Consider the following 15,583-nt stretch of genomic DNA (forward strand, 5'->3'; position numbering starts at 1 on the left):
GTAACTTTATTGCTTCCTAAAGTGTTGACAATTCCGCGTGAGTGCTGCGTAGGCGGCTGGAATACGTTTACTGTCTTTAAAGTACATTGTGTGTTCTCACTGTTCACATTTTAAACGTTCTGATGCATTTTTTGGAACGGTAGATGTTATATTTTAAGAACGTCTACATGTTACCCAACATAAACTTATTAAGCTAAATTTGCAGTCGATGTGCTTTTAATTGCTTTAATACTCCTGCGCTATGTATCTTACTACAATCGTACTAAGTATAAAAATATTTAAAAAAATATTTTAAAAAAAAATAAAAAATAAAAAATTGTAAGAAATCAGTTCTGCTTGAGCTATCCAGAGCTGTCAAAACATGAGTTGCACGCAAACCCTCCCCCGCCCCGATGCGAACTCGTGTCGCAAACATGAACGCGTGTGCAAGCTTTGGTTGAACAGGCCTACGTTTGTTTGCGTACGACAACAAAACAGAACGCGCGCGCTGGTGTATTGCTAACGTTTTCAAGAGAACTACCCGAAATGTACGCTTGTAGGCTTAAATTGTAAATGGTTTGGCACGCCATGCTGTTCCATAAGCCTGGCTGTTTAGAAAGCTGAAAGAGGAAGTGAGGGAAACAGCTGTAAGAGAGTGTTCGGCTGAGCCGTGACTCATCATAGCGTTACATGCAGAAAAGAGATCTCTGCCTGTTTAATTAACATCACGAAGGCCAGGTCTGTATATTATTCCATTATGGAATGCCATTCAAGGATATCTACTCAAAACAAAGATAAGGAAAAGTTATGACATTGATATTCTGTCTTTCTTAGAGATATTGAGTAAGTTCAGTACTAAAGCTATGGTACCCTGCATTCTTTATATAGCCAAGTGTTTTCTCTTAGCACGCTTTGTAGATCTCAGGTTTTCAAAGGGATCATCTCCTGCTCATAGCTGGCAATAATATTATCAGGCACCCTGCTGCTTAGAAATAAGTTTATAAAAATGAAGATGCTTTATTTCTTTATAAATGATTTCTTTATATATTTTCTTTATAAATTCAGCAAATCCTTATTTACTGCCCCTCATGATCCATATATGATTTTTTTTTTTTTTTTTCAGTTGAACACAAAAAGAGAATTTTTAAAGAATCTTCACACAGCTCTTTTCCCAGGTTTTTCTTTGTGATCAGTGGTATAAAACTCAAAAAGAAAAAAATTAACTGTTTAATTTAGTTTTTCATGCTTGGTCATGACACATGAGAGAATCAATGGTGTTTTGGCTTCAGTGATGTCAAACCTGCAACGCTGATGCACCATTTTTGAATTTAAACTCAAACACAAATGAAAGATTTGACAGAGAATACTGTTAATGACTTGTCTTTTTTTTTTTCTGTTCCTCACACAAAGCTGTAGTATAGCTACAGAAGCTTTACAAAATATTACAGAAGTTCTATGGACTATCTTTATGGACTTTTTTTTTTTTTTGAATTTGACTGACATAATAACAGTAAACTTTCATTAAGGAAGTAGCAACAGATATTTTCTTACTTGTTGTGACATGTATGATTGTATATGAAATGATTGGAAAAGTCATTTTCACCACAAGGCCCAGTTATGACATTACAAGATCAAAAACCTTTTTAAAAATGAAACATATGCACATATGCATTTAAGAAATAGGGTGAATTTCCAATTCATGACAACTCTAAGCTTAACCTTTTGTGTTTAACAGAGTAAATACAGCACACAGGTTTGGTACAACATGCACATGAGTAAAAACTGACTGAGGTGATTTGTAAATGAATCGTCTTTAAAATGTCCTTCTCTTTAAAGATCTGTTTTTGCTGTCATGGCCAACAAACAACAAATGTGACACTTGACCTGTGCATCTGAACATTCTGCAAAAAGTTGCAAAAAACTTTCCAGTGCTGCAGAATGGCTAAAGTTCTCTGTTTCTCATTAGCAAAACACCCATTATGATTGATTACAGTCTCCCTCTCTCCCTCTCTCTCTCTCTCTCTCTCTCTCTCTCTTGTAAATATCATATCTTGTAGGCCTTAAATGTTTGTTTGTGGTCCATAAAGCAAAGGTCTACTTTTGACGCCTTCCAAAGAAGAGCTATCAGTGTCAACCTAATTTAAGAGTAACAAAAAAACAATGAGCTGCCTGCTCTACCTTACAATTTATTTACAGTTTCACATTTAGTTTCGTTTTAGGAAAAATAGTTTAAACACTTTTGCAGTAGATTAGCATACTGATCTTTTTTTTTTTTTTTTTTTTTGAAACACAGTTTTGAGTTCCATTCCTACCTCGTAGATTTTTTACTGTAGCCTAAAGATCACTTCATGTTTGTATGAAAAGTCCCTTTGGGGAAAACAAACTATAACTCTTTTGTTTGGTTGGTTGTTTTTACAACAATGACCGCTGCTTTAAGATGAGGTATTTCCATTTATTCATCTGCTTCCATATTCATAACATCTCTGTCCATATGAGAGGTGTGTCCAGGCTCTGCTCATAAAGGACTCTCTGTTCAAATTATGCAGTTTGGTAGGGGGTTTAAAATCTTGGTCTTAAGACAAAACCATAAAATCCCTGGCACCGGTATAGAAACATTAGTAATAGTGCTCATTAATAAATATCCATGAGTAGAACTCTTCAGACATAGTCTGAAATGTAATATTCTGGAATTGTCAGAGGCGTATTTTGACTGATAACTACAGTGGTATGTAATGTAAGAACAGTTCATCATTTGGTGCAGTAGTGTTCTGCTATTCCAGTATATTCATTATGTAAATACAATACGCATCTTTCATGCATGACATGTTAAGGACTTCAGTAAAGAAAGTAGTCTATAAATAATAAATGGGAAAACAAAGTAAATTGTGTTATTTATTTGAAAAAGTAATTCAGATATTTTCTTGTAAATTTTAAAGTAATGCATTACTTTACAAGTTACTTGACAAAAAGTAATCTGATTACTAACTCACGCTACTTGTAATGTGTTTTGTCAAACACTGGTTATTACAGTCAAATAATTTAGCTTAGTTTCTTTAGTACTTAAGTATTTTTTTGTACCATTGTGAATTTGAATGATTGTTGCTTCTGTATGCAAAACTATTTGCATGTATGTTTCCCAGTTTTCGTAGTTACCTTACTAAATCATTCTTGGTATCAATGCAGCATATATTTTAGTGCCATTATACATCTTTGTGTACATTGTTTGAAATGCATTGGGTCATTCTTTTGTGAAAGTGAAACGTCTAAAACGTCTTGTTCAGAGAAATATACTCTTTTAAGAAAGTTGAATAAATGTTGAACAGTTGCCTAAAACATGTCTAAACTTTGACATGACCCCCCACAGTGATGTTTTTTTTTTACAAAGGCATGATGCTAAAAAACCAACCAATGTTTGATCCTGTTCCAAGTCTGCCTTCATTGAATAAGAGATTAGAGAGTCCATTTTGTCTTTCTTTATGAGTGTAAGAAATGTCTGGCAGAGTAATGTTTGTTTGCCGAGCGTCTCACTTACATAGTGATAAATTACATCTTGAATGGATGTTTAATCCTAATTTTGTACATTATTTAACAGCACCTGCTTAAAGAATAATGAGGTTAATGATTGCTAAATCATCTTGATTCTGTTATGCTCATTGATTTTAAAAATTTGTAATATCTGCTGATAACGTATAAAGTCGTCTCTTTAAAAAACTGTTATTCATGTTGTGAGTCATATTGTTTGGCTCATACAGTTTTTTGTCTTTTAACAGGATTTGAGCACATTTGCATCCTCTCTTATGGACGGAGGGACTGACAGATCAGATAAAGATGAACTGCAAAAGGTTAAATGCCAATCTTTTACCAGTTTTTCCACATGTTTGCACATTTAGACTGATTTAGAACCATTGAGTTTTTTTTCCATGTAGAGCGTTCCAAATCATTCCCTTTTGTTTTATTTCAGCATGCTGCCTTACTGTATAAAGCTGTTGTATGTAGAAAGAGTAGAGAGCAAAACTATGTCACTAGGTTTTTGGAACAGAGCCTTTGCATGTGCGGTTTGAAGGAATTATGTGTGGATTGTTACGTGATATTACACAGAAATAGAACTGACTTGTCCAAACATGTACTTGAGAAGTAAAGACGAGGTTTGTTGGTAAAAAGAAAAAGAAAAAAAGAGGGTGTGTGTGCTGCCCATACTAGTTTTGTTGTTGGATTGGCTTAGAAAAGTTGGACAGAAATGTTAGGCAAACCTGCTTATGAATAAAAGGCGAGGCAGACTTTCTTTTCACATGCTGTTCTTGCAATTTCAGACCATTTAAATGCTTTCTCTGTGGCTATAGATGATGATTTTGCACAGTAAGGGAAAAAACTATGCCAGCACTTAAAATGTGCCAGTGAATTATATAAATGGCAGTATTTGTAATAGGTCAGAGTGAAATGGTTGTGCACGGAGTGAAATGCACAGTTAGTTTTGCATTATTTAGTACCATATTACAGCTAACTCTAATGGCTTTTATATTTATTTACTTTGTTGATATAATATGTGTAAACTAACCGTGCCAAATATACCAAACTAACTGTGGTATAAACTAACTGTTCCAAATAAACTAACTGTGCCAAATATACATTATCTATAAAAATGATTCACCCCACTTTGGACATTTTCACGCTTTATTATTTTACAACATCTAATATTTATATCTCACCCACTCAGAGCTAAGCTTGAAGGTGACGCCTACCCTTCCTCTTGTAATCAAAGGCCAAACAAAGCTGGGCCAATGAAAACAGCCTGTGAAGCAACCGCAACCTAGTGAATGGGCACATTAACAAATAAACAATCTAAGTGTTTGCCAAAGAGTTGAAGGTCAGTACTTTGAAATACTAACTATTTAGGGCACTAGACTCACTGCTGGCTTAACTTGAAACTAATTGTTCATTGTGCAATGAAGTATGAGAAAACATAGCTTGCTTTCAGGTGTGCCTTTGTGTACTAAGATCAGCCACACAGAACAGCTAAACTTTGAAATAGTTAATATACTTATATTTGCATTAGTTTTTACTTTCTTAATTCTCACAAAATTATACATTTACATTTCAATATTTATACACATTTACAAAGATATTCCTTGTCAAACACTCTAACTAAACTTTAGAAAATAACTAACAAGATTTGTGAGGTTACCAAAGTATAGTTAATAATTTAATTTATAGTTAATAATGAGTCATTTCACTACAAATCATTACACTTAATATTACAGAATTGTTATATTTTTAAACCGAGGTCACTAAGGCTTGATTTGACTTGAAGCCTTGAGGTAACTACACAGTTGATATGTTCCTATCTCTTCTCAATTCTTGATGAAAATATTTCTCCATCAGCATGTGTTGTACAATGTTTTGATTTTGTCTTGCTTTTCTTTTCAAGTAGTATGCTGATGTAGCAACATTCTCATCCTGTTTCACACTGCTATCACATCAATACATTGAAGCACTTCATTCTTTCTTCAGCATTTTTTTCTGACATGGCAAAGCTCTCTATTCCTTCTTGATTCAAAAGTCTCAAACTTCAAAACTAATGGGCAGATACAGCTGATGCGTCAGGAGATTCCATATAGATTGTCCGTTTTTGAGCTGAAGATACCATGTTATACACAAAACGTAGTGTGGAATGTTGGACACTATAGTAATACACTCAACTGTCACAACTTTCCTTATAAATCAGTGTATAGTATAAGTGTATAGTGTATATTGTGTCATTTGGGACACAACTAGAATCTACTTTCTCTTCAACAATTCAAAGTTCATTTAATGAAAATATTTACTTTTGTCCCACAGGATGACAGAAGTGACTCAGCTAGCCTATGTTTGAGGTCTCCTGTCAGTCAACCTTGTACCCCAGTTTCAGCTCCTGTTTGTTCCAGGACCAGTCCAGGATCTCCTAAAACTGTCTTCCCACGTCCACTATCTTCTCACCAGGACTCACCTCCCAAATCTCCCCGCCGTCTCAGTTTCAGTGGTATCTTCCGCTCCTCATCCAGCTCAGCCCCTGCCAGCATCAAGCTCTTCTCCAGATCTAGAAAAAGTGAGACATTATTATTTTCAGTTGATTTGAACCCATAATCTTTTCCATTAATAGAAAATACTGCATATTCCAGGCTTGGTGATTAATGAAATGGGTAATGAAGTATAATGTTCTGGCCCTGTTTTTAGATTGTTTTATTATTTAGCTGATGAAATTAGCTGTACCTGAGCCATATTATATTATATTATATTATATTATTCAAAATTATTGCACACTCATATATACTGTAGCTAGCAGTATGTGTTTTGTGTCTTAGCTGTTATTTTTGTATTTTGTGTTATATATTTTAAGATGACAGGAATGCTGTATTGACCAGTCCAGAACCAGAACTATAAATACAAATTATTATCTATTTAATTTATATACTTTCTACCCTTGTAAAACATATCATGTTATGGCCATCAGGAGTTAAAGTATTTTGGTCACGTGAGCTCTATGAGCATATCAAACAAAGCATGCTGGAGATCAAGACCAAAACAGATTACACTTTTATTTCGATGGTCCACTTTAGACATTCTACTTACTATAAGTAACTTTGCAACTACATGTCAACTAGCAGTCATTAGAGTATCAGTAGACTGCTTAATATCTGCTAATACTTTATTTTGATGCTTCCCCAACAGACATTCTACTGACTATAAGCATCTTTTCAACTACATGTCAACTTATTTTACTTATCCGAACCCTAACCTAACTGTCTACTAACAGTTTACTAATACTGTAATGAGAGTTAGTTGACATATAGCTACAGAATGTCTACAGTGAACCATTGAAATTAAGTGTAATCCCAAAACAATACCAGCATGGTAATAAGTCATATAGCAACTTCCTTAGTTAGTCAGTTTTCCCTGTATACTGATCGCAGACCTGTTTTGCATCTCTCTTTTGTTATAATGGTTTGGGGAAGCTAATCTAGCATCAGTGTCAAAGGGGTATTTTTTTTACAGAGTTTGACTTCCTGTTGATTTGCTTTCAAAACACCAGAACAGGAAGTGGTTAGATCATGATTTGGGTTTTCTAGCCTTTGATTTTCTAATGACTAAAGCCATTAGAGCACATGCTATTAGGCCAAATTGTGCAGATCGAATGTGCCCATTAAGCAATTTTTTAAATAATGGGGCACAGACATGTTTCTCAAGTCAGAGTCAAGTCGTGGTTGGAAATGACTTGAGTGAGGGGTTGTTACTGGATTTACAGGCCAGTCTCAGAACCACAGAGTCTAGCTATGCAAGGGTAATTGGAAGAATCAAGTTATCAATATTCATTACATTTAATATCATTCTTTATTAGTTTATTGCCTGGTTGTATTTCTTAATGATGTCAGACTAAAGGCTGCAAAAATGTTTTTGATGTTTTTAATATGGCAAACAGAGAAAAACATTACAAATTGATAGGATTGGGTTTTCACACACCTTTAAAGGGTGAACTATACTCTAAAATAAAAATTCTTTCATCATTTACCCACCCTCATGTCTTTCTGAACTTGACTTACTTTCTTCTATGGAACACAAAAGATGATATTGTAAAAAAAGGTGTGATTTTTTTGGGGGAGGAAATCAGTTGGAAATAGAAAATGGAAATCAGTTGTTTGGACTCCAACGTTCTTTAAAATATCTTTTGTGTTCAGCAGAAGAAAGTCACAGGTTTTGAAGGACACGAGGGGAAATGAATGACAGAAATATTTTTTTTTTTGTGAACTACTACTTATTAGTTATATTTCTTAACATTTAACATTTTTAATATCTTGCAGCTTTATGTAACTATTTTACATCTACAACATAAATTATTTGTCTTAAAGGTGCTGTAAGCGATTTCTGAGAAATGCTGTTGAAAGTGGACCGAGCAGCACAACACACTTGTAGCCAATCAGCAGTAGGGGGCGTAGACAGTCATGATGGGGGAGGAGAGAGAGTGAGCAAGAGGGAGATTTGAAGACTGTAGAAAGAGAGAGATGGCTGAGAGACATTACAGAGAAAAGGTCAGAGGAATATCACTGGAAAAAGAAGGGTTATGATCAGGCAAGAGCTTTAGGACCCCTGTTAATATTAGAAAAGCTTTCCGGCACTTAAGCAGGAAGGCCTGAAAAAGGGCACCAAGGTTGCGTTGTTTCTGCTCCATACATGAGTAACATTGGTTTTGCTATGTTTCACAGAACCAAGATATGCTGTTGTTGTAATGTTGGCTATAGTAACAGGCAGGGTCGTCACTAGCGGGGCGAAAGGTGGTGATGATACCCTTGGCCTTAGGGTGGCCCTGTGATTTCAACCCGAGAGGGACAAACCCCAACACCAATATCCCAACAAACACCACCACAACCCCCTCCCCTCCGAAACGCGATATCAATCAAGGGTGGCCACAGCAACAACCTGCACCGGGGCTACCGGTATACCCCAGCTACTGACAGTTTTGATTGTCATTGTTTGTCTGGAGCTGGTATGCTGTTTTATTTTGCTTTGCTTCAGCTATGATAAAGAGACATCCACTCTTGCTTTGCGTGTTATGCCAAGTTTACACTACAGGATTTTAAGCCCGATTTTACAAGTTAACGAGCTCGCCGACAGGTCGGCTGTGATCGGGGGAAAATCAGCGGGTGATCGGCGCTTGCCAATCTTTATGTGTGAACTACTCAATGACGCATCAAAGAGGCTCGCTGACCCGTCGCCGACACCTCGCAGACACCAGACAAATATCTAGCATGCTAAATATCTGGAGCTGTCGGCCGACTCGATATCCTGTGGTGTCACGTGTCGCGACGCAACAGCCAATGAAATATACACTGATGTCTATGGAAGCAGCAATAACAATCCATTCAAATATAATTTGCCGACATTTATTCATGTCAGATACACATTGTGTAAGCAACTATAAAGCTCACTCACTCTGTTGTTCTCCCAGTTCACCGGCCACATGTATTTCAGGACAAATGGATGAATTCACGTTATATATATTAAGATCAAAGTCATTATATAGGTTTTTAAATGACAAAACACTCATTTGCACATATTTGAGAATCGGAATATCAGATAGTTGATGACATGATGGGAAAAGCGATAGATCTGTCATACAGTGTGGCCGGCTGGCCGCGGTGTGTCACGTGTGACAAGCATGACACGTCATCATGGAAACAATAAAGGGAAACATTCTAAAATAACAGTCGCCTTAACTCTGGGAGGTCAGCCAGAATGTTTTAAACTTATGTGTGAAAGGGTTATTTTAATTTTAATTAAATTTAATCTAATTTCCTCCCAACATCCATTTTCAAATAAAGTCATTGGGTGACAGTTGTTGTCAGCTCGTGTAGTGTGTAACCTCCTGTTCCAGACTCCACAGCAAGCCTGAACAGCACAGCGATCTGACAACGTTTAAAGTCCTGTAGTGTAAACTTGGCTTTAGTGCATTTTGGGGGCTGAGCAATGAATGGAGGGATGTGTTTGTTTGGGTTTATTTCAAATATCAACAGTGTTTACTGCACCTTTAAGGAGAAGTCATTTTGATCTTGTACTCTTTTATGCACTTATTTTGTACTTGAACAGAGCAGGTTCAGTATATCAAAGTCAACAAATCAAATGTTTTAATATTAATCGCGTGGCAGTAAAACACAGCACCTTCTCAGTCTGGTTTCAAGTGTTAGTTGTTTTGAAGTGATCATTCCAGAGATTTTGCCCATTTGGCTGATTAACAGAAGTGCTCAGTCCTCCTTGTGTCATTTCCAAAATCTGCTAACGGAATGAATAGTGCACATTTTCCTAATGATCTTTTTGATTCTCAGTGATTTTCTTAACTAAGATCAGATGCCAGTGTGTTTGATTCTCAAACTGGTCTCACAATGTTCATAAATAATGACATAAAAATACCCTACTAAATCACTGATAATGGTCCTGTTATAGGGGATGTATTATGTTATGTGGTTTATGCTGTTGATCTACTGTAGCATTCTTTACTCTACAGTTGAAACATGAGCTGGTTATACTTTTATTAAATAAGGTAACCATATATTCGTGAGCCAAGGACTGACAAATAGTTTTAGTTTGAGAATTTAATGATTGCTTTTTTAATGATAGCTTCGTCTTTCAGTAGCAGGATTTAAAAGCTTTTATATTGCTATACAATATCAGATCTCATTATTTTCAGTTTATTAATGATAACACTGTGAAGAAATATGCAACTAAAATGTTATATAATTATATAAATGATATTCTCATGGCAATGGCTAATATTAGGTACATTTTCACATAAGCACCTGTTCTTAGAGTCTGAAGCATGTTTGCTCCCAAACAAAATCACTGTGAGCAGTTGAGAATGAGCTGTTAATAACTGCTGAAAAACACAGACATAGCTGATCTTGAGAGAAACTCCTTTATCTCTAAACTACTTGAATGTGTTCAAGACATGAAAAGATGTTCTTAAGAAATATGGTGGTGTATGAGTCTACGCACTTAAATAAGAGCAGTGAGTCATTCTACCCTGATAGTATGAAGAGGTTTGTTTGCATCTCAGTGAAAAGAATATTCCATAAATGTGTCCAGGGTTAGAGACGGGAGTGGGAAGACTTGAGTGACTGTTACTATGTTCCATACTTAATCAAAATGAATACACCTAAAAAAAAATTCTGGTTGCTGGCCATGTTTCCAGATTGTTCTCCAATAAGAGGACTCTTCCAAAGGGTGTTTCCTTTGCCTCAGGGTCACAGGAACGCCTCCTTTATTGATGAAAAGCTTTTAGAACAATTTTCAAATTGCAAGTTCAGTTTAAAGAGCTCTTTTTATGGACTGACGATTGTGTTGGCATATTGAGGCTTCATGAATACGTGTCTTTGTGCACTTTATTTGAATAATATGAAACCTGAGCATCTGCATGCACTGAGATCTCACTACATTTGTTTGGCCTGTTCCACTTCTGTTTAATAATACAGTACATATTGTACTGTATATGATATGGTGAAAAAGTTCATTCTGGTATTAATAAGCGTATTAGTCAATCCTATCACAACAAGCGGACAACGCTAACTACAGATGTAAATGGAATCTAAAACAAGCTTTGAGCTTGTCCACTTCGACTTCCACTTCCAGAAGTAGTCAAAAACGCATTCGACCGTATTTCTTTCATAGTGTAGACACTCATGAGGTTGAATGTGTTTGAATAGCCACAAAAGACGGAAATATTATGGGAAGCGCACTAGCCAGATGGGATTTAAGCTGTTGGCTGAAGACCTAAGTTTGGTTTAAAGATGAAAAATGTACCAAGCACAATGTTCTCTCACCATTCCTGATTTCTAACATGCACTCACCGTGTTCGGCATTGTATTGCGGCTATCAGAGCAGAAATTAAAGCTTTTTCTGTCATCCCTAATCGCATTCATATGCAAATTGTGTGAGCTTATTTCATCCATTATATCGAAAGATCTGAAAAAGCCCATACATTTACCTTACCATAGACTCTCCCCTTGAAGGAATCAGGACAGAAGTGGTTGAAAGTGGACAAATGAGATGGATTAAAACACCAGGTGTAATTGGGAATATGTCTCCCTCATCTACTTGTGATCTGATCAACTAGAACACATCTTAATACCAGGTGTAAACAGGGCCTTAGACTCGGAGGTTGACCCTCAAACGTTGTTTCAGCGATCTCCTTTACTTTCCACCAGGAGGCACTGTGGCTCAAACATTCATCTTATATCATATATCCTAGTTTGAAGAGTTAGATGATAATTCATACTTCAAAGTACTTGGAAAACAGCAACTGCATAATCTTTGACGTACATCACCCCTCACGAGTAAGAGAGCATTGCATGCAGCCTTGATTAAACAGTTGTGTTGTATTATAGTGAGACAGACATTGATCTCATAGAATAATGTGGTCTGTTTTGATTGACCACTGAATATTTCATTTTTACTCTGAACATGTATAGAAGGCTTTATTATCTATTAGACTGATGAGCTCTGTGGCAGGGTGTAAACACCAGGAATCAGATGAGCTGCAGGCTCAGAGGGACACAGAGCTCTCAGCATCAGCACTTTTTAAAGGTCACTGCTGTAAAGTTTCCATATTATTGTCTGCCCTGGAAGAGAAGGCAGTACTGAACAACCAGGAAGAGATGGGATTTTAAACTGCAGAGGTGAAACTATAGGATTGAGATCACAAACAGTTGTTCAGATAGTATGTAGATTCTAGCAATAGCACACTTATGTTCTCATTGATATTAAGGGAACATTAAACTGATGCGTACATTGATAAATGTTTATATGATGAACAGATTTAATTTAGGCTTTTATTCACATATAAACATTCATCAACGCACACATCAGTTATGGTAAACGGAAGCTCAAGCATGCTTGCTTGACATTAGAGAACCAGTGAGGTTCATTCTCGTGTTACGCAGGACGTTTAAGCTTCCGCAAGAAAAAATGAGGTTCATTCTTGTGTTACGCAGCACATTTGAGCTTCCACAACAACCAATGAGGTTTGTTCTCGCGCATCAAGCAAGTACGGTTGAGCTTCTGTTTATGTTTGCTGATCAATGTTTATATGTGAGTAAAAGCCTAAATTCAAACTGTTCATCATATAAAGCGATCGTGTCTCTTCATAAAATTTGGATTTAACCACTCAATTCATATGGATTAGTTTTATGATCTCTATATGAAAGTTTTGAAGCATCAAATTATTAATAATAGACTTAGCAAACACCATTAATATATATTTTTTGCAATTAAATGTTTACTGTACACTCTAAAAAAAGATGGTTCTTTAAAGGTTCTTTACATGTAGTTAAAGTTCTATTTAGAACTGTATCATAACCCTTTATATGCTGAAATGGTTCTTTGTGTTAGAGTTTAGGGTTCTTTTTTCCCGCCTTTTTGTTTTTCAAATATGTAACTGTCAAAGCCACCTCATTACTGATTTTCTGGAGCTCAGCAGCCATCTAATTACTTAATAGGTAAATTATTTCTTTCTTAACTTTAAAGTTGTTACTAGTTTCCTACCAGTCATGCCTTTTTCTCTTTTTAGTTTAACAGAACGTGTAAGTGTGAGCAGCTCTGTTCAGTTAAGGATAGGCCTATTTATCTTCTCTTCTCTTCACTAAGTAACAGAGATATTGAATTTATGATCCATATTGTTAGATTTTTTTAATTACTACTTTATGCATAAACATACCCAGCCACAAAAAACATTAAAGCTATCACATGACTCACATACTGTCCATTTTTGCTAATTTTGGCCTTCGTAATAGTTTTTACATAAACAAATAGAAGAGACACACTGTAACTGTAAAGATACTAATATACTAATATTAATAAAAGGTTATTTATAACACCGTTAAGGTCCTATATAGCATTTTCAAATCATGGTTCTTTATGGAACCTTATAAAAAGGGTTCTATTTAGCACCAAAAAGGGTTCTGCTATTGTTACAAGCCGAAGAACCCTAATTTGGTACTGTTTAGAACCATTTTTCTTAAAAGTGTGGTAATTAAATTTAAAATTATAATCGAGGGAAAGTAAAATGGCATAGCATAACTGAAAGTTTCAGAAAGAGTAATATCAGAAGAAAGTTGAGAGGGCGACACCAAGACCAAATGGGTAAAACCAGAGTAGCAGAGTAAAAGAAATATAGTGTCTGTATGCAAATTCAGTGGCCAAGCAAAAAGGCCAACGCCGTTTGGAGGACTGAACCAATAGTGTAGCTGGCTTGTGTTGCCTGGTCTCCTTTTACAGCTTCCTGCCATGTATGCTATTTTAAAGAGACACAGCTGCACCTGACAATTTCCTGCAGAGAGGGCAGGGCTGTACGCTGATCTCCACAAACAGAGAGCGAGAGAGAGAGAGAGAGGAGAAGAGAAAAGGCGAGAGGAGAGAGAGAGCAGACAGATGAGTGAAAAGCGGCATCACTTCTGAGACAATCTGCGGCACTGGGGGTCATAAGCAAGTCTGCTTTTCATCAGCAGGGTCTGCTCAACTGACACAGTGTAAGCAAAGTGACGGACTGCATTGAAGTGACAGTGTGTGTTCCATGGAGACAGAAAATCGGGGGATCAATAGCACTGGAATACAGCCAATGCTGGGATTTTATTTCTACAAAGGGTACTAAAGCAATCCAAGTGGACTGCTGGGACATGTGGCATCTGTGAAGATCAGACGGAAAACACAAAGAGACACCTATAGGAGACGCTTCTGAAGGCACAGTTCTCCGTAACTCAGCTCCATCATCTAGAACTGGTGGTTTCATTAAGAACAAGAACCTCTTTTGGAATCCAGGACATTTGTTTTGGCTTCACTTGTGTTGAGTTCTCTGTTATTGGAACAGGATCTCTGTGTCGTGCATTGTTTTAGTCAGGAGGGAATGGTTGATCTCCAGGTCGGACGTGAGGCCTGCTGGTTCCCATGAAGAGGTTTGGCAGTTTGCGTCGGACAAAGAGGCGCAAGGACGACGAGCTGCTCACCGGGAGACAGCAGTCAGAGTCGGCATGTCCATCTGGTATGGTACTAATCAGGATATGTCTCTGTATAGAGCCTTCAGCTAGACATAACAGTATTGATATCTGGTGGTAGTGGAATGTTACAGTCTGCCTTGTGCTATTATGAGGCAAGCATTGACTGTGTTGTTCATCAAATAATCTAACAATTGGTCAGATATGTACAGTATATGTTGTATAAAGTGCCATGACATGTTGTTGAATTGGATCAATCATTCATGGTCTGCTGACTTGGCCACTATTTTGTGTGTCATTAGATCATTAAAATAGACATTACAGTGTAGAGATAAAGGCAGTTACACTTGGTTGGCATGGTCCACATTGAGCCTTTGTATATCTTTATTAATCACTTGGCTGGGAAACTCATTTCAGAACTAATTTGGTTCAGGGTTGACCCCAAAGGCATCATCGTCACTGTGACGCAAACGCAAATGTGACTATGGGTTCCATTAGGAGTAAGGCTTAAAAGGGACATCAGACTCACCTGTAACATTTCGTCTGGAGCTTTTAATGTGATTCCTTGATGCATTTTTTATTTGATTACTAAACTTAAATTGAACTGGAGGCATTAACTGTAAATTAAAACTCATGTTTTACTATTTGCAAAACATGCATACTATATTAAGAATGTGAATGTAAGAATCTTGAGTATTGCAGTCACGTGACATGTAAAACTTGATTTTGGACATACTTGAAGGTGATGTAATTTTTTCAGTGTTAAAATACACTAAAAAATGCTGGGTTAAAAACTGTATTGCTTGCTTAAAATGAACCAAAAGTATGTTGGGAATTAGGCTAACATGTATTAATATGTTTAATAAATGAACATTGCTTTATTACTTATTAGTAAATGTTCACCTTTTGATTATTATTGTTGCCTCTAGTAATTATGTGTCTGATTTTTAATTTTCAACCTGTTTTGGGTTCATTTTAAGCCAGCCATATAGTCATTTTTAAACAATAGATGGGTTAAATAAAACTGCCCAGCAGGTTGGGCAAACATTTAACCCAAACGCTGGGTTTGTCCATTTTCAACCCAACTTGGGTTGTTT

General features: G+C 36.4%; 1 protein-coding gene across 7 annotated transcripts in view; it reads left to right on the forward strand.

Annotated features, from left to right (window-relative positions):
* prkag2b (protein kinase, AMP-activated, gamma 2 non-catalytic subunit b) overlaps positions 1–15,583 on the forward strand; it is a 39,206-nt gene that overhangs the window by 727 nt on the left and 22,896 nt on the right. For 5 of the 7 annotated variants that reach the window (XR_007927735.1, XM_051881186.1, XM_051881201.1 and 2 more), the window contains 2 exons: positions 3,750–3,821; positions 5,815–6,061. Coding sequence is in view for 6 of the 7 variants with exons in the window: in XM_051881201.1 (XP_051737161.1) it covers positions 3,750–3,821; positions 5,815–6,061 (319 nt within the window). In the remaining variant the exon portion in view is untranslated. Of the gene's footprint in view, positions 1–16; positions 718–3,749; positions 3,822–5,814; positions 6,062–13,072; positions 14,534–15,583 lie in introns of those variants that run through there. The other 2 variants (XM_051881194.1, XM_051881208.1) reach the window with 2 other exon arrangements.

The sequence above is a fragment of the Ctenopharyngodon idella genome, chromosome 2 (genome assembly GCF_019924925.1).
Source record: "Ctenopharyngodon idella isolate HZGC_01 chromosome 2, HZGC01, whole genome shotgun sequence".
Taxonomy (NCBI): Eukaryota; Metazoa; Chordata; class Actinopteri; order Cypriniformes; family Xenocyprididae; genus Ctenopharyngodon; species Ctenopharyngodon idella.